The sequence below is a fragment of the Nipponia nippon genome, unplaced genomic scaffold (assembly GCF_047370975.1).
Source record: "Nipponia nippon isolate SJK-2023a ecotype South Korea unplaced genomic scaffold, ASM4737097v1 scaffold_5, whole genome shotgun sequence".
NCBI classification, from domain to species: domain Eukaryota; kingdom Metazoa; phylum Chordata; class Aves; order Pelecaniformes; family Threskiornithidae; genus Nipponia; species Nipponia nippon.
The window spans coordinates 1,794,702-1,817,930 of NW_028262369.1; the positions used below are offsets into that span (position 1 = coordinate 1,794,702).

General features: G+C 67.7%; 4 protein-coding genes across 8 annotated transcripts; 2 read left to right on the plus strand and 2 right to left on the minus strand.

Annotated features, from left to right (window-relative positions):
* The first annotated feature begins 247 nt into the window (after positions 1–247).
* Positions 248–9,071, plus strand: WDR24 (WD repeat domain 24). Of its 4 annotated transcripts, none has more exons than XM_087731961.1 (11): positions 248–360; positions 1,275–2,230; positions 2,548–2,725; positions 4,353–5,028; positions 5,295–5,410; positions 6,491–6,612; positions 6,925–7,029; positions 7,105–7,442; positions 7,801–7,985; positions 8,139–8,339; positions 8,993–9,071. In XM_087731961.1, the coding sequence occupies exons 2-10, from the start codon at positions 1,750–1,752 to the stop codon at positions 8,305–8,307; spliced, it is 2,370 nt and encodes a 789-aa protein (XP_087588087.1). In that variant the 5' UTR covers positions 248–360; positions 1,275–1,749; the 3' UTR covers positions 8,308–8,339; positions 8,993–9,071. The 4 variants fall into 4 exon arrangements, with proteins under 4 accessions (XP_087588087.1, XP_087588089.1, XP_087588086.1 ...); XM_087731963.1 differs by lacking the exon at positions 8,993–9,071 and adding an exon at positions 8,459–8,514; XM_087731960.1 differs by lacking the exon at positions 8,993–9,071 and having other exon boundaries at positions 8,139–8,514.
* On the plus strand, positions 8,608–10,645 carry JMJD8 (jumonji domain containing 8). Its single transcript, XM_087731966.1, has 9 exons — positions 8,608–8,915; positions 8,993–9,076; positions 9,212–9,260; positions 9,360–9,456; positions 9,558–9,626; positions 9,708–9,827; positions 9,922–9,989; positions 10,138–10,272; positions 10,360–10,645. The coding sequence occupies exons 1-9, from the start codon at positions 8,734–8,736 to the stop codon at positions 10,438–10,440; spliced, it is 885 nt and encodes a 294-aa protein (XP_087588092.1). The 5' UTR covers positions 8,608–8,733; the 3' UTR covers positions 10,441–10,645.
* Positions 10,646–10,800: 155 nt separating this feature from the next.
* Positions 10,801–14,990, minus strand: STUB1 (STIP1 homology and U-box containing protein 1). The gene is made up of 7 exons (XM_087731964.1): positions 14,720–14,990; positions 13,663–13,861; positions 13,402–13,567; positions 13,131–13,221; positions 12,530–12,586; positions 12,227–12,343; positions 10,801–11,808 (listed from the first exon to the last, which is right to left on the minus strand). The coding sequence occupies exons 1-7, from the start codon at positions 14,900–14,902 to the stop codon at positions 11,683–11,685; spliced, it is 939 nt and encodes a 312-aa protein (XP_087588090.1). The 5' UTR covers positions 14,903–14,990; the 3' UTR covers positions 10,801–11,682.
* Positions 14,991–16,281: 1,291 nt separating this feature from the next.
* Positions 16,282–21,085, minus strand: RHBDL1 (rhomboid like 1). 2 transcript variants are annotated; one of them, XM_087733507.1, is made up of 8 exons: positions 20,983–21,085; positions 18,881–19,012; positions 18,366–18,590; positions 17,711–17,859; positions 17,516–17,628; positions 17,125–17,225; positions 16,712–16,772; positions 16,282–16,622 (listed from the first exon to the last, which is right to left on the minus strand). In XM_087733507.1, exons 1-8 carry the CDS (start codon positions 21,019–21,021, stop codon positions 16,351–16,353), a joined length of 1,092 nt encoding a protein of 363 aa, XP_087589633.1. In that variant the 5' UTR covers positions 21,022–21,085; the 3' UTR covers positions 16,282–16,350. The 2 variants fall into 2 exon arrangements, with proteins under 2 accessions (XP_087589633.1, XP_087589632.1); XM_087733506.1 differs by having other exon boundaries at positions 16,286–16,622; positions 18,854–19,012.
* Positions 21,086–23,229: the final 2,144 nt, after the last annotated feature.

Below are 23,229 nucleotides of genomic sequence, written 5' to 3' on the forward strand. Positions count from 1 at the left end.
CCATTCTTCCCCCCACCCCCACCCCAATGCACCCCATTTCCCCCCTGCACCCCCTTTCCCCCCACCCCACCCACAATACATCCCATGTCCCCCCGACACCCCATTTTCCCCAATTCGCCCCATTTCCCCCCGCTCCCCCCCGCCCGCCGCGCCGCGCCTCCTGCCGGGGGCGGGGTCTGACTCAGGGGCGGGGCTTCACCCGGGGGGCGGGGTCTCCGGGAGGGGCGGGCCCAGTGGGCGGGGAGCGGGCGGGGCGCGGCAGCGGAAGGGGGCGGGGCGGGGCGGCCGTTTCCGTGGCGGCGGCGGCGGCCGGCGGGGCCTGCTGGGTCCGAGCTGCCGGTGGGGCTGCACCGGCACCCGGTACGGTACCGCGTACGGCGCCGGCGGGCCTGGCCGGCAGCGGTAGCGGTAGCGGTAGGGAGGGATGAGGGGCGGGAGGGGGGGTCTGAGGCGGCTGAGGGGCGGGGGCGGCCGGGCCCTGGGGCGTGGGAGGGGGTCCTGGGGGGAATCTGGGGGTGGGAGGGGGCCCTGAGGGGTGGGAAGGGGCCCTGGGGAGGACCTGGGGGGTGGGAGGGGGCTCTGAGGGGGCCCTGGGGGGTGGGAGGGGGCCCTGAGGGGTGGGAGGGGGCCCTGGGGAGGACCTGGGGGGTGGGAGGGGGCTCTGAGGTGGGAGGGGGCCCTGAGGAGGCCCTGAGGGGGCCCTGGGGGGTGGGAGGGGCCGGGAGGGGGCTCTGGGGTGGGAGGGGGATTTGAGGGGGACCTTGAGGGGGCTTTGGGGTGGGAGAGGGCCCTGACAGGGACCTGAGGGGGCTTTGGGGTGGGAGAGGGCCCTGACAGGGACCTGAGGGGGCTTTGGGGTGGGAGAGGGCTCTGAAGGGGACCTGAGGGGGCTCTGGGGTGGGGGTGGGGACCCTGAGGGGGCTCTGAGGAGGTCCTGAGGGGTGGGAGGGGGCCCTGAGGGGTCTGTGGGTCAGAAGCGGGCCCTGAGGAGGGGGGAATGTGGGGTGTGAGGGGGGGCTGGGGCTGCTGGCGAGGGAAGGGTGTAGGAGCAGGAGGGCCTGGGGCAGGGGGAGCCGGCCTGTGGGTGCCCCCAGAGACCCTGCAACCCACCAGGCAGCGTTGCGAGCCCCAGGGCTCCCCCAGAGTAGCTGCCAGCCCCTGGCACCCTGGCCTGGGATGGGGATGGGAAGAGCTGCTTCTCTGCCTGGCAAGGGGAGCTGCTGCCTTCCCCCTGCTAGAGCAGCAGAGTGACCCCCTGCCCGTGGTGCTTGCAGGGGTTTGGGGCGCAGGGAGTGCCCCGCAGAGATGACTGCGGCCTCGTTCCACCCAACCTCTCGCTGGAGATGCTGCTCCCCTTGGTCCGCGTCGCTGTAGTCGACCTCCCGTAGCATCACCAACAGCGGAGCATCTCGGAGGGTTGAACTGAGGAGGGAACAAGAAATCCAGAAAAGGTTTTCAAGGCCTCCCTGAGAGGCAGCAGCAGGAGGAGGCGCCCGGCCTGGGGCTGTATCTCTCTCCCCGCAGGTAGCAACCGGGCTGTAGCCTCTCACCTCTGCAGCCCGTTGATGTGGCCACAAAAAACCGCGGTCGAAGCCACCTGGGCCTGCCAGGAGCTGTGGGAGCCGAGCCGGTCCCTTCCCAGCTCTGGCTGAGGTGGAGCAGGGCAGCCGCGCGAGCGTGAATGCAGCCTGCGGGGACGCGAGCCTCCGAGCCTGCTCCTGGAGAGGGGAGTGCGCCCCGAGGACGGCCATGGAGAAAATGGCCAGGGTCACCACCGCCCTGGGGGGCAACACCCTCACAGGACGGACCATGTTCTGTCACCTGGACGCCCCCGCCAATGCCATCAGCGTGTGCCGCGATGCCGCCCAGGTGGTGGTGGCCGGCCGCAACATCTTCAAGATCTACTCCATCGAGGAGGACCAGTTTGTGGAGAAGCTGAACCTCCGCGTCGGCCGCAAACCCTCCTTGAACTTCAGCTGCGCGGATGTGGTGTGGCACCAGATGGACGAGAACCTGCTGGCCACCGCCGCCACCAACGGCGTGGTTGTCACCTGGAACCTGGGCAAACCATCCCGCAACAAGCAGGACCAGCTTTTCACCGAGCACAAGCGCACCGTCAACAAGGTCTGCTTCCACCCCACCGAGGTCTACATGCTCCTCAGCGGCTCCCAGGACGGCTACATGAAATGCTTCGACCTGCGCAAGAAGGACTCTGTCAGCACCTTCTCTGGTACGAACGCGGGCTGTTCCTTGCCCCCCTCCCCGGCTGAGAGGCAGAGGTTGGGGGCTTTGCCCTTTCCCCGTGCCTGGGAGGAGGGTTTGCTCAGGGCGCGATGTCCGGAGCAGGCAGGGAGGGAGCCGAGAGGCATTTTGCTGCTTTTTTTGCCACTCAGCAGTGGGCTGGGTCTGCGCAGGAGGTAGAAGCTGGCCACATCGCTCCCTGCTTCCACTTCTCTCTGGGCTGGTGACCCCCATGGCTCTTCCAGTGGCGTTTTTAGCTTTGCTGGAGCTCGGTCCCACCGGATCTCCGCTTCTGTCCCTGCTCAGGCCAGTCGGAGAGCGTGCGTGACGTCCAGTTCAGCATCCGGGACTACTTCACCTTCGCCGCCACCTTTGAGAATGGCAACGTGCAGCTGTGGGACATCCGCCGGCCAGACCGCTACGAGAGGATGTTCACGGCCCACAACGGGCCCGTCTTCTGCTGCGACTGGCACCCGGAGGACAGGTGTGTGTGAGGCTGGCCCCTGCCAGCCGCCCGGCCTCGGCAGAGGCAGGGGAGGCCCTAAAAATGGAGTTGGGACCTTTCAGGGGGGAAAAAGCAGGGTTTCTGATACCCTGGCCCCTCGTGTCAGGGGCTGGGCTGTTGCTGGAGGATGGGAGCAATTATTACTTTGATTTGGGGGAGTGTTGGGGTGGTTTGATTTTGGTTTTTGGACAAGTCAGAGGATCCTGAGGCACCGGATTGCTAGTGGTGGGGTATAGCAAGCTGCTGTCTTGCCCCTCGTGTCAGGGCAGCCTCTCGCTCCAGTGCCCGGCTTGGGGAGGGCGCTGTGCGGCTGCTCTGGGATGCAGCTTGTTTACGTTTGATCGCATTTCCCTCCCGCCTTTCCCCGGGGGCGGTTGGGGTGCGCCTGGAAGCATCTATTGTGGTGTGTGGGTTGCTCCTCGCCCCCTGCCAGGCCATGCTGCGACTCCTCACGAGCTTAGAGAGGCACTGAAATACGTTCAAACTGGCCTTTTTCCTTTCTGCTGTCCCTGGCAAGTCGGAACCAGAGGTGGGGGGAACTGGTCTGGCTGGGAGCCCTTCCGATGAGTGTGGCTCTAAAGATGCAGGGCCTTAAACAGGAGCGGGAAGGAGGGGTGTTGCCTGACCTGGTTATTGCAGAGTGGAGGCGTCAGGGTAGCGTGTGGGAGGATGGAATTTGCAGCCCGGCTGCCTCCCCTTGGCGTGGACGTGGTTCAACGAGGCCAAGGGCAGGGTCCTGCACCTGGGTGGGGGCAGCCCCCAGTATCAGCACAGGCTGGGGGATGGAGGGGTGGAGAGCAGCCCTGCCGAGAAGGCCTTGGGGGTGCTGGGGGATGAAAAGCTGGCCATGGGCCGGCCATGTGCTCTGGCAGCCCAGAAAGCCAAGCGTCTCCTGGGCTGCATCCCCCGCAGCGTGGGCAGCGGGGCAAGGGGGGGATTCTGCCCCTCTGCTCCGCTCGGGGGAGACCCCCCTGGAGCCCCGCGTCCAGCTCGGGGGTCCTCAGCACGGGAAGGACATGGGGCTGTTGGAGCGGGGCCAGGGGAGGCCACCGAAATGCTCCGAGGGTGGCCCAGCTCTGCTGGGAGGACAGGCTGAGAGCTGGTGGGGATCAGCCTGGAGAGGAGGAGGCTGCGGGGAGACCTCACTGCGGCCTTGCCGTGCTGAAAGGGGGCCGACAAGAAAGGGGGGGACGGGCTTTTTAGCAGGGCCTGCTGCGACAGGACAAGGGGGGATGGTTTTAAGCTGAAAGAGGGGAGATTCAGACTAGATATAAGGAAGAAATTGTTTACGCCGAGGGTGGTGAGACAGTGGCAGGGGTTGCCCAGAGCGGTGGGAGATGCCCCATCCCTGGAAACCGTCAAGGCCCGGCTGGACGGGGCTCTGAGCACCCTGATGTGGTTGAAGCTGTCCCTGCCCATGGCAGGGGGATGGAGGGGATGGCCTGGAAAGGGCCCTGCCAGCCCAAAGCCTTCTGTGGTTCTATGCTATGATGTGGTCACATCTGTGTTGTGAGCGTTTCTGGGCCGGGGCAGGAAAGGAGAGGTGAACGGGCATGGATCCTGGCCCAAGCTGGCATCTCACAGTCTTTCTCCATCCCTCTCACAGGGGCTGGCTGGCAACAGGCGGCCGGGATAAGATGGTGAAGGTGTGGGACATGAACACCACGCGGGCCAAGGAGATTTACTGCGTGCAGACCATCGCCTCCGTGGCCAGGGTGAAGTGGCGCCCGGAGTGCAAGCACCACATCGCCACCTGCTCCATGATGGTGGACCACAACATCTACGTCTGGGACGTGCGGCGTCCCTTCATCCCCTCCGCCATGTTCGAGGAGCACAAGGACGTCACCACGGGCATCGTGTGGCGTCACCTCCACGACCCTTATTTCCTCCTGTCGGGCTCTAAGGACAGCACCCTCTACCAGCACATCTTCAAGGACGCCAGCCAGCCCATCGACCGGGCCAACCCCGAGGGGCTGTGCTACAGCCTCTACGGAGACCTTGCCTTCGCCGCCAAGGAGAGCCTCATCTCCTCCGACTCCAACCGCAAGCCCTACATCGGGGACCGGCGTCACCCCATCTTTTTCAAGCGCAAGCTGGACCCCACAGAGCAGTTTGAGTACATCTCCTCCTCCAGCACCCTCAGCGTCTTCGAGACGGACGTGGAGAGCGGCAGCATGGACTGGTTCGTGCACACCGCCAAGCAGTACGCGCTGGCCGGCAGGCCCCTGGCCGAGCTCTGCGACCACAACGCCAAGGTGGCCAAGGGCTTGGACCGCAACCAGGTGAGAGATTCTCAAAGCGCACCTAGGCTGGCGCTGAGGTTGAAAGGTGCTGTCAGGATGAGGCCCGCCCCCCCGAGCTGGATGGCAGCTCTCTGTCCGGCTGTGGCCCCTGGCTGTCCCCAGAAGGTGTACCTCTGCCTGGCCCCCCTGAGACCCTGCCCAGCTCTCCCGATCGGCCGGTGACGGGAGTTTGCCGTCAGGCGCGTGGCTGCGCAGGGCCTGGTTTTTAGCCTGGCGATGTCTGACCGCGGCGCACTCTCACGCAGGTGGCTCAAACGTGGACGATGCTGCGAATTATCTATTCCAGCCTCGGCACCGTCTCGTCCGCCAACCTCAACCACAGTATGGGGAAAGGCAGCGCCGCCCTCCCGCTCATGAACAGGTAAGGGGCGCCGGAGCCGCAGTGAACACCGCGACGGCTGGGGCGGCTCCGTGAGCAGGAGAGCGGAGACGGCTCCTGGGCTGGGCTGGAGTCGCGGGGTGGGAGCAGGGACGGCTGTCCCCCAGCCTCAGGCCGTGCTGGTTCGTAGGTTGGCATCGTTTGAATGCAGCCATTTTCCCTGTGGGGGTGAGAAGCGAGCGGCCAGCCCGGCCTTGAGCCATGCAGCCTTGTACGCTGCTCCCTTCCCTCCTTGAAACCAAGTTTGAAGCTGTGGTGGGGCATGGGGCTGGTGCCATCTTTGCGGTTATTTAATTAGCGACTGTGACCGAGGGCTGGGGATGGAGAAGCCCTGTCTTGCTGCTGGAGCCAGAGCTGCTGGTGTGGAGAGGACAGCCCAGCTCTGCGAGCGGCTCGCTGGCATGGAGAGCCCCGTCGCAGGCTGATGAAGCAGGAAGACTTGTTTTTCCTCTTCTCCATAACATATAAAAGTGAGGGGTGAGGACTCCAAATTAGCTGTCAGACCTTGCAGGGCCGGGTTCCCAGAGCGAGTGGCAAATCCTCGAATAACATCAAAGGAAACGCTCTCCTCGACCAAGCTCTGCCTCCAGACGGGTCGCTGTCTGTCGCCAACTTAAACACCGCAGGCAGCAAGCTGAAGAAAGAGCTCTGCTCTGCTTCAATCCCATTCCCTTCCTTTTCCGTCTCGGTGAAGCCTGAGAGCGGTGATGCATAACAAACAGCAAAGCACCTTGTAGCAAGGCAGCTCCTGTTTACCCACCTCTGAGGTGAAGGTAAATATAAGAGATGGAGTCAAGAGCCTGCGCCCAGCTCTGAAATCCTTTAGGGAGACCTTTGCGGCGCGTGCGCGGAGACGCCAGGCTTGGAGAAAGGGCTGTGTTAACAACTCTTTATTTTTAAGTTACAAAGTGGGGACCAGCTGACTTCTGCGCTCTCAGGGAAATCGCCACATCTTGTGTTTCACCGTTCGAATCGCAGCTGGAGACCTATATCCAGGCTGTTTGCTGGCTAGAATGGAAGCTGTAAGCTTCTGTGACTATTAAATTTGGCTTCTTTTCCTAGCTTTAACCTGAAGGACATCCCCTCCGGGCTGGGCAACGAGTCGAGACTGGACCGCAGCAAAGGAGAAAGCCGCACAGAAAACATCCTCATGGATTCCTCCTCCACCCTGATCAACAACGAGGGTAATGTTTCCTATAGCTCTTCCCTCCTTAGCTGTAGATGGCCCTGATACGGGATAAACTGGTAAATTTATCCTGTAAATTGGGGTGATTGGGCCTGCTGCAGCCTGCTGAGCCCCAGGGCCCTGCAGAAGGACAATTTACCCCCGTGGCCCCCACGGCAGTGGCCACAGGTGCCAGGAACGCGACTGCGGTGGGGAGCTGAGCCGAGCTGGCTCAGACTCAGCCTGGCATGCTGTGGCAGAAGGCGGGGGATGCGGATCCAACCATGTGCCCGAGGGGAGTGAGCTGATTTCTCTCTCCCTGGGCACGCAGACAATGAGGAGACGGAAGGCAGTGATGTCCCTGCGGATTACCTGCTGGGAGACGTGGAAGCGGATGAGGACGACCTGTACATGATGGACCATGAGAACCCGCACGGTGAGTGCACGGCTGGTGCTGGATTTTTCTCCTGGCCTTCCCTACTCGTTCTTGATCAGATCTCTCTCCTCGCAGCTGAAGAGCAGGAATACAGCCTTCCCCAAGAAGCCTTTCCCCTGCGCCACGAAATCGTGGACAACCCCTCGGCCTTGGACCACCTGCAAGACAAGGCTGACTCCCCTCATGTCAGTGGCAACGAGGCCGAGACGGTGTCACTGACGCCCGTGGAGTCCTTCTCCCTCATCTCCATCTCCCACTCGCTCTACGAGAACCGCCTGCCCTCCGACTTCTTCAATCCCATTGTGCGGGACACGCTTCTCTTCTACGCCGAGCAGGGCGACGTGCAGACGGCCGTGTCCGTTCTCATCGTGCTGGGAGACCGCATCCGCAAGGAGATCGATGAGCAGACGCAGGTAAAACCTCGGGAAGCCCTTTCCTGGCTGCGTAGGAACTGGAACCCTCCCTTCGGGGCTGGTGCAGCCACCCCATGAGATGCAGACGCCTCGGTGGGCGATCCCCATGCGATGGGATCCCACCGGGGCTCTGGGAACCTCCCTGCTCCTCCAGGCCCGCCGGAACCTGGGGTGGGCGGCCCCAGGATGCGGCTGGCTGCCCTGCCACTGAGGTGGCGTCCCCAGGGCCAGGGTGGGGAAGCGGCCTTGATTTGGGGAAGGACACTTCTTCCTCCAGCTGCCTCTGGGATGCGGGGCTGGGATGCCAGGGGGAGATTTTGGGGGGTGTCAGGGCTGAGCCGCCTGCCGCCGTCCCCAGGAGCACTGGTACACGTCCTACATCGACCTGCTGCAGCGTTTCCAGCTCTGGAACATCTCCAACGAGGTGATCAAGCTGAGCACGTGTCGCGCCATCAACTGCCTCAACCAAGCCTCCACCACCCTCCACGTCAACTGCAGCAACTGCAAGCGGCCCATGAGCAACAGGGGCTGGATCTGCGACAGGTGAAGGCAGGGAGCGGGCAGGGAGGAGGGGACCGCGCTCCCCTCACCCCGGAGAGCCCCAAAAGGGCCGCGGGGGCAGGAGGATGGGGTCGGTGGTCCCCTCCTCGGTGCCCGCCGCAGGCTCTCGCGCTCACCGCCCTCTCCCCGGCGCAGGTGTCGGCAGTGCGCCAGCATGTGCGCCGTCTGTCACCACGTGGTGAAGGGCCTCTTCGTCTGGTGCCAGGGCTGCAGCCACGGCGGCCACCTCCAGCACATCATGAAGTGGTTGGAAACCAGCTCCCACTGCCCCGCCGGCTGCGGCCACCTCTGCGAGTACACCTGAGCCCCTCGCCCGCCGGGGGAGCCGGCAGCCAGGTGGGGCAGGCAGCGGCGGGCAGGGCAGGCAGCGGCGGGCAGCGCAGGCAGGGCCTCCTGCCTCTTGCCCTCCCCGTGCCTCCCTCCCTCTATTTATTTTTATTTTTGCGCCCCCCCAGCCCCCCCGCCCGGCCCTTTTGTACTGGATTAAAACAAAACGGAGCAGCTGAACCGAGCCGTGCCTCTTGTCTTTGCTTAACCTGGCTGCAGCGGCCCCCGCGGGGGGCTCGGGGCCCCGGGGCGGGCTCGGGCCCGGTCCCGGTAGCCCAGTCCCGGTAGCCCAGTCCCGGTAGCCCAGTCCCGGTAGCCCAGTCCCGGTAGCCCAGTCCCGGTAGCCCTGTGGGCCCCTTTAAGCCGCGGCCCCTACAGGGCTCCGTAGCGCGGCGCTCAGCCAATGGCAGCGCGCGGCGTCAGCGCGGCCGCGGTGCCTGCCGGGAAGTGTAGTCCCGCCGCAGGCCCCGGTACCGGCGCCCGTCCCGCTCCCCCGATGGCGGCGGCGCGGCGGCTGCTCTCGGTGCTGCTGCCGCTGGCCTGGGCCCGGCCCGCGGGCTGCACCGACCCGCCGGGCGGCGGCTGGTAAGGGCGGGCGGGGGGGCTGGCCCGGGGCCGGGCCCGGTACCGCGGCCGGTACCGAGCGAGGCCTGCCGTTGCAGGCTGGCGGGCACGGTGCCGGAGGAGGAGCGGTGCAGCGTGGAGCGGGCCGACGCCTCCCTCACCTACTCCCTCTTCCTGCAACGGTACGGGCGGGCCCGGGGCTGGGGCAGGGGCAGAGCCGGGGCCAGGCCCCGGTGCCCCGGGGGGAGGCTGTGGGGCGGCTCCCGGCGGGAGGTGGTTGGGACCGGCCCCGGTGCGGTGCTCTCTCCCCTCCCCAGGTTCGCCTTCTCCCGGCCGGTCATCCTCCGCGGGGTGACGGACAACTCGGTGAGTACCGGGGCGGGGGGGGGGGGGGGGGCACCCCGGGCCCCGGGAGCGGCGGCGGGCCGGCCCGGCCCCGCCCCCCCCCCCCCCCCCTCCCCCCAGGCTTTCCGTGCCCTCTGCACCCGGGAGAAGCTGCTGGCGGCCTTCGGGGCCCTCCCGGTGCGGCTCAGCACGGCCAACACCTACTCCTACCGCAAAGGTGAGGGTGGGGGCCGCGCCCCGCAGCCCCCCCGGCGGGCAGGGCCTGCCCCGGGGCCGGGGGCACCGGCACGGCTCCCCCCGGCTCTCCCCTCCCCGCAGTGGACGTCCCCTTCCAGGAGTACGTGGAGCAGCTGCTGAAGCCGCAGGATCCAGCCAGGCTGGGCAGCGGTGGGTAGCGGCCTCCCCGCAGCCGGCACCCACCGTCCTCATCCTCACCATCCTCATCCTCACCATCTCCCCCACCCCCAGACACCCTCTACTTCTTCGGGGACAACAACTTCACCGAGTGGGGGTCCCTCTTCCAGCGGTACGTGCCCCCTGCCTTCCGCATCCCGGGCACCAGCCCTGCCTACAGCTTCGGGATCGCAGGTGGGTGCCGGCAGGGGCGGGTGGGTGCAGGCAGCACCGGGGGCGGGGGGATGAGGGGGGGTCCCCAGCATCAAACCCCCCCCCATTCCTCTAGGATCTGGCTCCGGCGTTCCCTTTCACTGGCACGGCCCCGGTTTCTCCGAGGTGATCTTTGGCAGGAAGGTGAGAATTGAGCCCTGAGGTATTTGGGGAGGTGGAGGGAGAAAAAAAGACCCCCAAGGGGCATCCCCTGAATGGGGGGGGGATGGAGAAGCCCCCCCCGAGGGGCTGGAGGGGAATCAGGGGTGTCCCCCTCCCCGCTGCCTTCCAGCGCTGGTTTCTGTACCCGCCGGACAAAACCCCCCACTTCCACCCCAACGAGACGACGCTGGCCTGGCTCCACCGCACGTACCCCACGCTGCCGCCGGCCGAGCGCCCGCTGGAGTGCACCCTCCGCCCCGGGGAGGTGAGCCCGGCCCTGGGGGGACGTGGGGTGTACCCTGGAGGGACGTGGGGTGTACCCTGGGGCACCCCCGCTGCGCTCTCCTGGCAGGTCCTGTACTTCCCCGACCGCTGGTGGCACGCCACGCTCAACCTGGACACCAGCGTCTTCATCTCCACCTTCCTGGGGTAAAGCCGGGAAGGCCGAGGACGCGTCACCATCATCCCGGGCGCGGTGACACCGTGCCGGGGCGGCAGCTCCGGCTCCTGCCGCCACCAGGGAAGGGCCACGCTGGCGGCCACCCATTCACCTACTGGTGTCGGGACCAAGCACCTGAAGTTCTGGTTTTTACTGGTCTTTTCCCTCCCCCTTGGATTAAAGTTGTTGTTTTGCCAGAGCGCTTCGTGTATCGCTACGTCCCTGCCGCCACCGGCGTGCAGGCAGGGCGGGCAGCGCAGGCAGGGGCTGAGCCCCAGCCCACGCAGGCAGGGTCACGGCACGGCACCAGTTCCCAAGCCATGGTGCAGAGGTCGCCGCCGCCAACCACCCCAGCTCTTTTTCCACATTTATTGCTGAATTTTTTTTATTTTTATATATATTTTTTTTCTTTTTTCACTTGACATTGGCAAACTTCCAGAGGGCACTCAGAAGCCGGGCAGGCTGTCGGCCGACCGAAACGCTGGAGCTGTCAGCCGTGGATTTATTGGTTGGTTTTGGTTTGGTTTTGGTTTTTTTTTAAAAGGGATTTCAATAAAAGGAAGAAGAACTCAAACCCAGGCGGTTGTTTGCAGGGAACCACGCTCCCGGCAGGCGAGGGGCCGCACGAGCCAGCCCCTTCCAGCCCCGGGGACGGTTATTTCCCAGGAAAAGCCGGCCGGCAAGTCGGCGCCCGCAGCGGGAACGTTGGGCTCCCACCCCGGCAAGCGGCTATTTCCAGGACCGAGGCGAAGGCGCCCCTGGCCAGGCAGGCGATGGAAGGAGGAAACGACTACGTACACGGGGAGGGGACAGATGGACCCAGTGCCGGGCGCTTGTCCCCAGGCGGCACCTCCCCGGAGCAGGATGTGATCTTTGGGGGTTGTCAGCTGCCGTAGCCAAGGGGGACCCCGCTCTCCAGGTGATGAAGACCTCGGTGAGACCTTCGAGATCCGCCACGCTGAGCCAGCTTTCTCCGAAGCGCCGGGCAGGTCTTCCTTCAAGTGCTGTGGTCGTCGGCGAGGAGCTGGTGGAGAGGGGAGCCTTGGTGCCCGCCCAGCCGCCGCGGTTCCTCGGGAAGGGGAGATGGCAACACGCCCTCGCTGCTGCTGGGTCTCTGGGCACCCGGAGCGGAGGGGGAACAGCCGGAGAGCGAGTAAGGCATAGTGCCAGGCCAGCGAGAGCCGTCTGTGCCGCCGCGGTGCCATGGGGGGACGCGGGCGGGCCAGCGCTGGCCCCTCAGTAATCCTCCACCCAGCCGTTCTCCGAGATGAAAGCGTCTATCACCTCCTTCATGGCGAGGTTGGGGATCAGCTGGTCCTGGGTCAGGGGACTCCGCGTCACCGGATCAAAATGACCCACGCGCTGCAAGGGAGGAGACGGCCACGAACCAGTTACTCCACTCGGCCCTGGGGCGCAGGCAGCTGCCAAGGCAGTGCCGTGCCGTGCTGGCGGCTGGCAACAGCCAGGCGTCCGTGGGGGGGAGGAAAGAGCGGGGCGGAGGGAGAGCCCCAAATCTGAAGGTGCCTCCCAGCCGGATTGGAGCAGGTCAAGGCACAAAACCCCTGCCAGCAGCCGCCTCCGCTTCAGGCAGGGCCTGGCAGCGCCTGCCGCCTTCCTGCCTGCACCTCCACAGGGAGCCGCCCGGGCAGGCAACTGCGACCAAACCCCAGGAGGATTTTGAGGCCTTAGTTGGGCAGGCAGCTGCCTTCACGCCCAGGGAGGGCAGGCAGGAGCGGGGCAAGGTCCTGGGAAGCCCCTGCTGCCCGTGGCCTGCTGGTACCTGGAGATGTTCCTCGATGTCCTTCCTGTCGTAGGTGATCCCGCTGGGCGTGATGCAGGGCTCTCTCATCAGCTCAAAACTGATCTTCCCGCACAGGTAGTCAGGGATGTCCCGCTTCTGGCTCGAGAGAAGCGGAGCTGGGTCAGGAGGGGCTGGGCAAGCCCAGCAGCAAGGAAAAAAATAAAAGGGCTGGGAGGCAGCGCTGGCTGCGAGGGGGAAGCGGGAGTAGCATGGATTAAAGTGGGTTTAGGGTGAGCAGCTCTGGAGGGGGCGAGACGAGAGCGCAGGCCGGGGCACACTCACCTTCCTCTTCTCATCCACCTGGGAGAAGAGCTCGTCCATGTCCGCCAGGTATTTGTCCTGAAAGAGAAGGCCTTGAGGAGGAGGGGGCTGCGGGTCCCCAGGGAGAGAGCCCCGAGGCCTCCCACCCCATGGGTGCTGTCTTTGGGGGGCCCTCTGCTTTCACAGCCCCCCGCCGGCGTCTGCGCGGCTCCGGGCTGAACCGCATGGCAGGAGCGATCCAGCTTAAAAATAACCTGCCTTTGTGGGGCTATTTTTAGCCCGGGATTAGTCCCCTGCGCCGGGCTGGCACCCAGACCCGCAGGCAGCTGAGAGCCGCTCGGCCCTCGGAGAACAACGGGTACAGCAGCTGGGGGAGTGCAAGCCGGCGTCACCGCTGCCGGGCTGGGACAAGAGGTGACAGAGCAGGGACAGCCATCACAGGGGGGACACGAAAGCCCTGCAACAGCAACTCGAGCCGCAAAATGAGGGCTGAGAAGTCACCCGGGGGTCTCCCGGCTTCCACCTGCACAGCGCAGCCCTGCGACTTCCTTGGCCGCAGCAGAGCACGGGGATGAGGATGGGACGAGGAAGGCCCCGTTCGCCTCCTGGCCCCCACGCTCACGTGTTTGGCCTCGATGCTGGCCAGCTGAACTCGGCTCCGGCTCTCGTCCGCGTTTTCTTCCTGCTGAGTCTTTCGGCACTCGGCCAGCTCCCTAGGACAGAGCGGGGAGAGATCAGAAATGACGGAGGGACGCTATTGCTCCCTTCCCTGCTGCCGCCCGAGCTGCGGGGCTCTGCCTGCACCTCCAGGAAGGCAGCGGCACCGCGCACAGAGCTGCGCTGGCTTCGTGGCACTAAAAAAGCCCTCACGGGTGCTGCCGCTGCCGCGTTACCTCTCCTTCTCCGCCATGATCAGCTTGGTCAGGTAGGAGTGCAGCTCGTTCTCCTGGTTGATCCGCTTCTCCTCGATGCTGTTCCAGCGTTTCTTCTTGGCGATGCGCAGCGCGCTGGGGATGTCATCCCCGAAATTCAGCCGCTGTTCCTTGGCGAGGTTATAGGCTGCGGAGAGAAAGGGCGACTCAGAGCCGGCACCGGCTTCCCCCTCACCATCCCTGGCCCTTTCCCGGCGGAACACCGGCGCCGTAACCGCTCACCTCTCTGCAGGTTGGCGATGGCCTCGTCGTAGTTCTCCATCTCCATCTGGCACTGGCCCAGGAAGAAGTGAGCCTTCACCGACTGGCCGTCCAGCTCCAGGGCTCGCTTGCAGTCCGCCAGCGCCTTGTCGTGCTGCTGCATCTTCAGGTAGCAGAGGGCTCGGTTGGTGTAGTAGACGGCCACCAAGGGGTTGCGGTTCTGCAAGGTGAGACCCGCGTTACGGCCGGTGACGGCAACCGCTGGCAGGGATGAGATGCGGTGACAACAGGGTGACAATCAGGTGACTCGGGGAGCCGGCTGCGCAACACCGTCACGCTGGGGAGAGCCAGGAGTGCCGGCACAGGCTTGCACCCTGCAGGGAGCTGCTGGGATGGAGGGGGGACAAGCTGGGGCCCGTCCCCACAGGGCAGCCTGTTGTCCCCCCCCCAGAGGGCACGGCCCTGGCCGGGGGGGCTGGGGTGCTGCACCCCAGGGTGGGGATGTGGGGGGTCCAGGGGAACAGGCCCAGGCTGGGGGGACTGTGGGGGGGACAGAGGGGGGTCCAGCCCAGGGCCTGGTGCTGGGATGTGCCCGGCTGGGGGGGTCCAAGCTGAGGGAGGTGCCCAGGCCTGGGGGGAAGGGGGTCAGGCCGGGCCTGCGGGGTGGTTTAAGCCCAAAACCGCGGGGGTGTCCAAGCCTGAGAGCAGGGGGATCCAGGCCAGGCCTGGGAGGAGCAGTCCAGGCTGAGGTGGGGGGGCCGGGCCAGGCCCAGCGAAGGGATCCAGATCCAAGAAAGGGGCTCCAGGCCCAGGGGAGGGGGCTCCAGGCCCGGAGAAGGGGGCTCCAGGCCCAGGGAAAGGGGGTCCAGGCCCGGGGAAGGGGGCTCCAGGCGCGGGGAAGGGGGCTCCAGGCCCAGGGAAAGGGGGTCCAGGCCCGGGGAAGGGGGGTCCAGGCCCGGGGAAGGGGGGGTCCAGGCCCGGGGAAAGGATCCGGGCCCGGGGAAGGGGCTCCAGGCCCGGGAGGTTCCTGTCCCGGGGCCGGGCCCCAGCCGGGGCTGCGGGTGCCGCTGGGACTCACGATGGCGCGGCCGTAGCAGGCGGCGGCCTCGGGGTACTTGCGGCCGCCGAAGAGCCGGTTTCCCTGCTCCTTGTGCTCCTGCGCGCTGTGGCTCTTCTCGGGGCTGCCGCCGCCGCCCCCCGCACCCGGTCCCGCCGTCCCGGGTCCCGCCGCTCCGCCCTCCCGTTCCTCCTTCCCCTTCATGGCCCGGCCCGGCCCGGCCCGGCCCGCTGGGGCCGGCGGCTCCGCTGGCTCCGGCCGCGCACTGCGACAGCCGCCGCCGCCGCCGCTTCCGGGGCCGGGCCGCCGCGGGGGCGGGGCCAGGGGCGGGGCGGGGCCACGGGGGGCGGGGCGGGGCCACGGGGCGGGGCGGGGTCTGGGGAGGGCGGAGGGGCGGGCGTGGGGAGAGCGGAGGGGCGTGGTCTGAGTGGAGGGGCGGAGCGTGGCGATCGGAGGGGCGGGGTTTGGGAGCGGAGGGGCGGGGTTGGAGAGCGGAGGGGCGGGGTTGGAGAGCGGAGGGGCGCGGTCTGGGGGCGGAGGGGCGGGGCGCGGTTTCTAGGGCGGGGGGGCGGGGCTGGCTGGGGAATTTGGGGGGTGGGGGTACTGGGGGTACGGGGGGAGTTTGATGGGGAGGGGGGTGCAGGGGGGTGGGGGAGGCCGGGTGGAGGGGTGGGGGGGTGCAAGGGGGGGTATGGAAGGGGTGGGGTTTGATGGGGGGGGGGGTGGTGTGGGGCTGCGTGGGGCCCGAGGTGGGTGCGCTGGAGCATGTGGCGTGGATGGGGGGGGTTAGGGGGGTGAATGGGGGGTGTCAGCCAACACCCCCGAACCCCCCGACCCCGCACCCCCCGGGGCTCAGCCGCTGCCGCCTCCCTGAGCTTTCTGCTCCAGTAAATCCCGTCCCCGGCTGTGCCCCCCCCCACCCCGTGTTGTCCCCCCCGTGTGTCCCCCCGTGTCCCCCCGGCCCAGCCGCTCACCGAACCACCAGGGATTGGGGGGGGGCACCCCAAAACCCCCCATCCCCCCCCCAGGGAGACGCAGGCCCCGCCAGTGTGCAAAATATTTATTTATACTCCAAAAAGGTCGGGGGGGGGGGGGGGTCAGAGCGGGGGCCCCCCCCGTGTCCCCATCCCGAGGTGACCCCCGCTGCGGGGAGGGCGGCCGGCAGCGAAGCGGGGGGCTGGGGGGGGGAGGGGAGGGGGCTGCACCACTGCTGCCACGAGTTGCGCCGGCCTCAGCTGGTTCTCGCCCCCCCCCCCTTCTTCTTTTCTCCTTTATTTATATTTATTTTGGCGTAGAAAAATAAATCGCTCCTATTTTGGCACCAGTCCTTTGCGGGAAAGTGCAGGTCCCGAGGGGGGGACACAGCGAGGTGGCCCCCCCACCCTGGGAAGGGGGACGGGAGCAAGCGGGGGGGGGGGGGGGGGTGTCCCCTGCATCCTTTGGGGTGGGGGGGCTGACAGCGGGGGGGGGGTGCCAGGGTCTATTTGGGGTGGGGGGGCCGCAGCCCACGGGGGGGGGGGGGGGGCGGCGCGCTTGCTAGCACCGAGGGGGCAGGGGGTGGCCTGTCCCCATGTCACGCGCGGGGGGACCCCCCCTCCGCCGGCGCTAAATAACATAAGTACAATGGTTGGGATGGGGGGGGGGGGGGTGGTTTATGGCGGGGGGGGGATCTGTGCCCCCAGCAGGTCGTAGGCGAAGATGTTCCAGAAGACGGCGAAGAGGAGGAAGGTGCCGTAGGAGAGGAGCAGGACCCACCAGCCGCACTGGTCCTGCAGGCTCTCCTCGTAGCTGCGCAGGATGGTCAGCCCCATGCTGATGCCCACGATGGCCCCCGCCAAGTGGGCCATGAAGCTGGGCTGGGGGCCGGAGGCCGGCAGCGGCGGGGAGAAACGGAGCCAGACGGCGCGTCCCACCTCCGAGCTCACTGTAAGGCAGCGCCCGGAGGGGCTCAGCACCCTCCTGGGGCCCCCACCGCCGCCGCCCCGCCGTGGGCACCCCCGGGTGGGTACTCACTGCACACCAGCGCCAGCACCATCCGCAGCAGCTTGTAGGGGCAGCGCATCCCGGCCCAGTTCTGCGGACGGACAGACGGACAATGGGCTGGCACCGGCGATGCCCCGGCACCGGTGATGCTCCGGCACCGGTGATGCTCCGGCACCGGCGATGCCCCGGCACCAGGGCCCCCAGGGGAGCTGTGCCCTGGACCCGCCCCAGGTCCCCGCTCCTCCCCAACCCATGATGCCACTCAACGTCCCTCCTGTGATGGTGCCCACCCCCAGTGCCACCCCACAGCATCCCCCCGACGTCACCCTGTGCTGCCCACCCCCAGTGCCACCCACCGGCACCCACCCCACGGCACAGCCCCCTCCCGATGCCCCCACGCCGCCCACCCTCCCCGCTGTCCCCCCGGTGCCGGCGGCGCTGACCATGACGACGTTGGCGAGATGGGCCGAGCAGAGCGCGTAGACCCCCCCCGAGCCCCCGACCAGGGGCGCCCGCATGTCCGTGATGGAGACGGTGAGGGAGCCTGCGGGCGCGGGCAGGGCTCAGCGTGGGGCCTCGCCCCCCCGTAGCATTCATTAATTACAGTCCACATTAATTAATTACGGGCTGCCTTGCCGCCCCCAGCCCCCCGGGGCGAGCGACGCGCCGGCGCAGGGTGGTACCCAGCGGGCGGCCGGCGAAGCCCTGCATCCCCGTCAAACTCGGGGTGCATCTCCCCGTGCCCTCCCCGGGGCTGGCGATGGGGACCGCCGCCCCGGCCGGGCGGGGGGGACCGATGGGGACAGCCACCCCCCGCCCCGGGCACGCACCCACCTGCCAGGACGCCGGCCAGGTAGAGGAAGCTGATGCGCAGGATGCCGTGCACCATCTCCAGGGGCACCCCGATCATCAGCTGCAGGAGGGCGTTGAACCCCAGCTGCTCCAGCCTGCCCGGGGAACAGGAGGGGACAGGCGGTGGCTGGAGCCCACGCAGCCCCCCGCGTCCCCCCCACCCCGGCGGGGACCTACCCCACGTGCATGAACATGTAGGTGAGGAAGCGCCAGGCGCGCGCCCGGTGCCCGGGGTGGTAGACCAAGGGGCTCTTCATGTACTCGGGGTGGTAGGTCTGCAGCACCCACTTGTTCAGGCGGGCGCCGTAGCAGAGGAACACGATGATCTGCGCCAAACCCCAGGGCCGTCAGCACCGGTACTGCCCAGACCCCCCGCCCGGCCCTCTGGCCTGGGGCAGGGTGCTGGGACGTGGGGCACCCGGCACCTCTGCCCCGGGTCAGAGCCCCCCACGGTCACCCGGACATCAGAACTGGGGCACCCATCCCCTCCACCCAGGGTCTGAGACCTCATATGGGTGCCAGGACATCACCAGGGTCACCCATGCCCCCATATGGGCACTGGGACATCACAACCGGGGTCACCCGTCCCCTCCACCCTGGGTCTGAGCCCCCCCGCGGCCACCAGGACACCACCAGGACACCACCAGGGTCACCCATGCCCCCGATATGGGCACTGGGACACCACCAGGGTCGCCTGTCCTGGGTCTGAGCCCCCCCATGAGGGCACCGGGCCATCACAACTGGTGTCACTCGTCCCCTCCACCCCAGGTCTGAGCCACCCGTGGGCACCGGGACACTTCAGCCAGGCTCAGCCTTGGTGCCAGCCCCGTACCTGGGTGAGGGTGACGGCTGCCATGAAGACGGGGGGCGGACACGTGCGGTGCTGGTAGAAGTACCAGCGCCGGTCCATCTCGCAGGGCAGGATCTCGTAGGCCACGTAGCGGACGAAGCGCTTGTAGAAGCCCAGGCCGGTCTCGTCCAGCAGCACGTCGCGGGGCAGGGCTCGCTGCCCGTTGGCGATGGCGCGCTTGAAGCTGCTCGAGCGCTTGCTGCTGATCTGCGGAGAGAGGCCGTGCCCGCGGGGGCCGCAGGGGCAGCTCGGGCCGGTGGGCTTGTGGCCACCCCCTGCCCGTCGCCGCCACCCCGGTGGGACCGGCCGGACAAACCCCCCCGAGGTCGTGCCATCATCCCATGCCAGGGGAGCCCCTGGGGACCACCGGTGTCTGCCCCCCTCCCCAGCGGCACAGGGAGGTGCCCAGTGCCCACCCCGGGCTGGCACCCGGCCGCTCGCCCCCGTCCCCGCGGCCCCCCGGCACTGACCAGGTCTACCAGCTCCTGATAGCAGACCTGCCCCTCGTCGTTGCCCTGTGCCAGGGCCACCAGCATGTCCAGCTTGGCGGGGTCCAGGGGCAGCTCATGGCTGTGCACGAGGCTGGCGAACGTCTCCACCCCGATGAAGCCGGTGTTTTCGGGGTCGAGCTGCGGGGCACGGCACAGGGCATCACCGGGACGCCGGGGCTGCGGCTCCCTGATCGGCCGGGGAGGCCTCCCAGTGCCTCTCACCCCGGCCTCAAGCCTGGTGGCATCGCCAGCCCCTGCCTCTGCGAGGGAGGCCGCAACCCGCACCCAGCCCGTACCCCGCACCGCGTGGGTGCCCCATGCCGTGCCGGCGTCCCCGTCTCCCCGCGGCGCAGCCAACACTCTCCCACTCAGTTATTTCTCGCCACCAGCAGCCTGCCAGCCAGGAAGCCACGAAGCTAAACACACGCGCAGCCCTGGCACCGGTCTCCTCCTCCTCCTCCTCCTCCTCCTCCTCCTCCCGCGTGCCCTCACTGGTGCTCCGCCACGCCGGGCACCCTGCACCGGCGCACCCTGCACCATCCCTGGGGCTCCTGGCACTGACCGGGCACTCCGAGCCCTCCAGGCACCCGGCACCATGGGGCACCCCGCACCATCGGGCACCCAGCACCATGGGGCACCCAACGTGGTCCCGCTCGCGGAGACGAGGAGCCCGGGGCGGCACGAGGACGACGGAGAGGGCAGCAATGGCCGGAGCACAGCTCGAGCCCTGCCGAGGGTGGCCGGGACCCTGCACCCCGCAGAAGCACCCAGCAGAGAGCGTTGGGTTTGCTCCTTTCACGAAACGCAGAAGAGGAAACTCGTCCTCGCGGGACAGGCACCCCCACCCCGGCGCGCACCCCGGCCCCAAAGCCGCCTTCCCGAGGGGCACCCAGCTGCCCGGAGTCCCTGCGGGCATGGGTGCGGGATGCAGGGTGCAGGGTGCGGGATGCGGGGTGCAGGCGGCGCTTGCTCCCACGGGAGCAGCCGGGTGCCACCGCTCCCCCGCGCCCCACAAGCCACGCTCGCCGCCCCACAAGCGCCACGTGCATGTGCCACGCCGGGACCTGGCACACGCTGTCCCCGCGCGCCGGCGCGTGCCGAGCTCGCCGGCCCCCGGAGACCCCCGGCAGTGGGCAGAAGCCCCCCTTCCACTTTGGGGGTGCATCTCCCCCCAGCACAGCCCCGCTGCCCCCCGGGGGGGCCCGATCCCAGCTCCCCCAGCCCCGCAGCCCTGCCGGCCTCTCCCAGGCCCTGCTCTCACCGGGGGAAGACGCTGCTCGTCCCCGAGGGGCTCGGAGGCGCGCGGAGCCCCAGCGCCCGATGGCGGGGTGACACGGGGGACGGCACCGCAGCTCCCGGACCGGGGAGGCCGGGGGACTCGGCCAAGGTCACGGAGCCGGGGCGAGGGGGCACCGTTAATAATCCTGACCCCTAATGAATTCCCTCCTCGTGCCCAGGGTTGAGCCGCTGGCGCGGCCAGGGCTGGGTGGGGACGGAGGGCTGGGGTGCAGTGGGTGCGAATGCATCGGGGCCTGATCCTGCCAGCGGAGCGGAGCCCACCGCGACGCAGCGTTAATGCTCCAGGGCCCGATCCTGCAATCGGGTCACGGGGCTGGCTGCAGCCCCCCGCGAAGGCGAGCATCACCGGGGCGGGGGGGGGGTTGAGCCTCCCCGGGGGGTGCTGAGCCCCACGGCAGCCCCTGGGCCCCATCCTGCACCCGCTGCCGGGACTCGGCACTGCCGCAGGCGTTGGGGCTCGGCTGCCCAGCACCCCTCGTCCTTGAGGGTGCGCACACGGCAGGATCCGACCCGGGGGCCGGCGGAGTGGGGAGCGCTGGGGGGGGGGGGGGGGGCAGGGGGGGGGCACAAGTGAGCTGAGTTGCGCGGTCTCAGCGGCACAACGGGGGCCCGGGTCCCCCGGGGCAGGGCCGGGGGGCACCGGTGGGGGGGGGGGATGCTCAGCGCGGGGGACAGCGGGGCTCGGTGCCTGCCAGACCCGCGGGCAGCGCTGCCCGCTGCTTCCGAGCATCCCCCCCCCCCCCCCGCCGCTTCCCTCCCCGGTAGCGCTGCCCGGTGCCCGGTCCCCCCCCGCTCTCCCCGGTTCTCACCTGCTCCTGGATGAGCTGGAGCAGGGAGCTCCTGTCCATGCACCCGGCGGGCGGCGGGCTCCGCCGCTCCCCCGCGCCCGGGGCCGGCGAACCGGGCAGGGGAGCGGCGCGGGCGGCGGGGGCGGCGGCGGGGGGGGCGGCGGCGGGGGCGGCTCTCCCCGCCAGCCCCGCGTTGCGGCGGGCCCGGGAGGGAGCTGCGAGCGGCGGCGGCGCCGGGAGCCGCCGATGGCAGCGGGGCGGCGGCGGCGGCGGCGGCGGCGGCGGGGGCGGGAGCGGAGCCGAGCGGAGCCGCCCCCGCCGCAGCGCACGGCGCAGCGCATCCCCCCCCCCCCCCCCCGCCCCCCCCGCCTCCTCTCGCCGCCGTGCGGGGAACCGGAGCCCGCCCCGCCCCGCGGCACGGCACCGGCGGGAGCCGGCAGCGGGCACCGGCGCCTGGGGGGCACCTGCGGCCCGGTGCGGTGCTTGCAGCCGGGACGGGACCCACCTCCCGGTACTGGGACCCGCATCCCAGTATGGTACCTGCATCCCGGTACAGTACCTGCATCCCAGTACGGTACGCATCTCCCAGTACTGGGACCCACCTCCCGGTACTGGTACCTGCATCCCAGCACTGGTACTCACATCCCAGTACAGTACCTGAATCCCAGTACTGGTACCTGCGTCCCAGTATGGTACCTGCATCCCAGTATGGTACCTGAATCCCAGTACTGGTACCCACATCCCAGTAGGGTACCTGCATCCCGGTACAGTACCTGCATCCCAGCACTGGTACCCACATCCCAGTATGGTACCTGCATCCCAGTACTGGTACCCACATCCCAGTACTGGTACCCGCATCCCAGTATGGCACCTGCATTCCAGCATGGTAGCTGCATTCCAGTATGGTACCTGCATCCCAGTACGGTACCTGCATCCCACTATGGGTACGTGCATCCCAGTATGTTACCTGTATCCCAGTACCGGTACTCACATCCCAGTATGGTACCTGCACCCAGTATGGTACCTGCATCCTGGTATGGGTACCTTGCATCCCACAACGGATATGTGCATCCCAGTATGGTACCTGCATCCCAGCACTGGTACCCACATCCCAATATGGTACCCACATCCCAGTACAGTACCTGCATCCTGATACTGGTACCCACATCCTGGTGTGGTACCTGCATCCAGTACGAGCACCCACATCCCAGTACAGTACCTGCATCCCAGTACAGTATCTGCATCCCAGTATCGGAACCTGCATTCCATTTATGTTACCTGCATCCCAGTACGGGTACACGTGTTCCAGTAGAGGCACCTGCATCCTGGTACATTACCTGCATCCCAGTACAGCATCTGCATCCCAGTACTGGTACCCACATCCTAGTACGGTACCTGCATCCCAGTACAGTACCTGCGTACTGGTACCGGTTTCTGCGCTCCAGTACAGCACACGCATCCTGCAACAGGAATCCGTGTCCTGGTTAACTGCGTCCTGGTATGGCACCAGCGTACCAGTAGGGGTACCAGCATCCCAGTATGGGCACCAGCGTCCCAGTAGGGGTACCCGCATCCCAGTATGGGTATCAGCATCCCAGTATGGGTACATGTGTCCTAGTACGCATACCCACATCCCAGTAGGGGTACCAGCATCCCAGTATGGGTACCTGCATCCCAATATGGGTACCAGCATCCCGGTATGGGTATCCACATGCCAGAATGGGTACCCGCATTCCAGTATGCATACCCGCATCCCAGTATGGGTACCAGCATCCCAGTATGGGTACCCGCATCCCAGTATGGGTACCAGCATCCCAGTATTGGTACCAGCATCCCAGTATGGGTACCCGCATCCCAGTATGGCTACCAGCATCCCAGTATGGGTACCCGCATACCAGTATGGGTAGCAGCATCCCAGTATGGGTACCAGCATCCCAGTATGGGCACACACATCCCAGTATGGGTACCAGCATCCCAGTATGGGCACCAGCATCCCAGTATGGGTACCAGCACACCAGCACCTGCGGAACCCGGTGCAGGCGCCTGCGGCCCTCACCTCCCTCCTGCCCCCGGCACCCGCAGGCCAGCGCGGGTCCGGGCGCGTCCCCCGTGGGTGCTCCACGGGGCGCACGCTGCCTCCGGCGCGGGTGCCTGCCCCAGCACCGGGCCCCCTTGAGCTGGCACCATACCCGTGAGGCGCAGAGCGGCGCCGGGGCCAGGCCCGCAGCCCCCGGACCCCCACGCGCCCGTCTCGCGGGGTGCCACGTC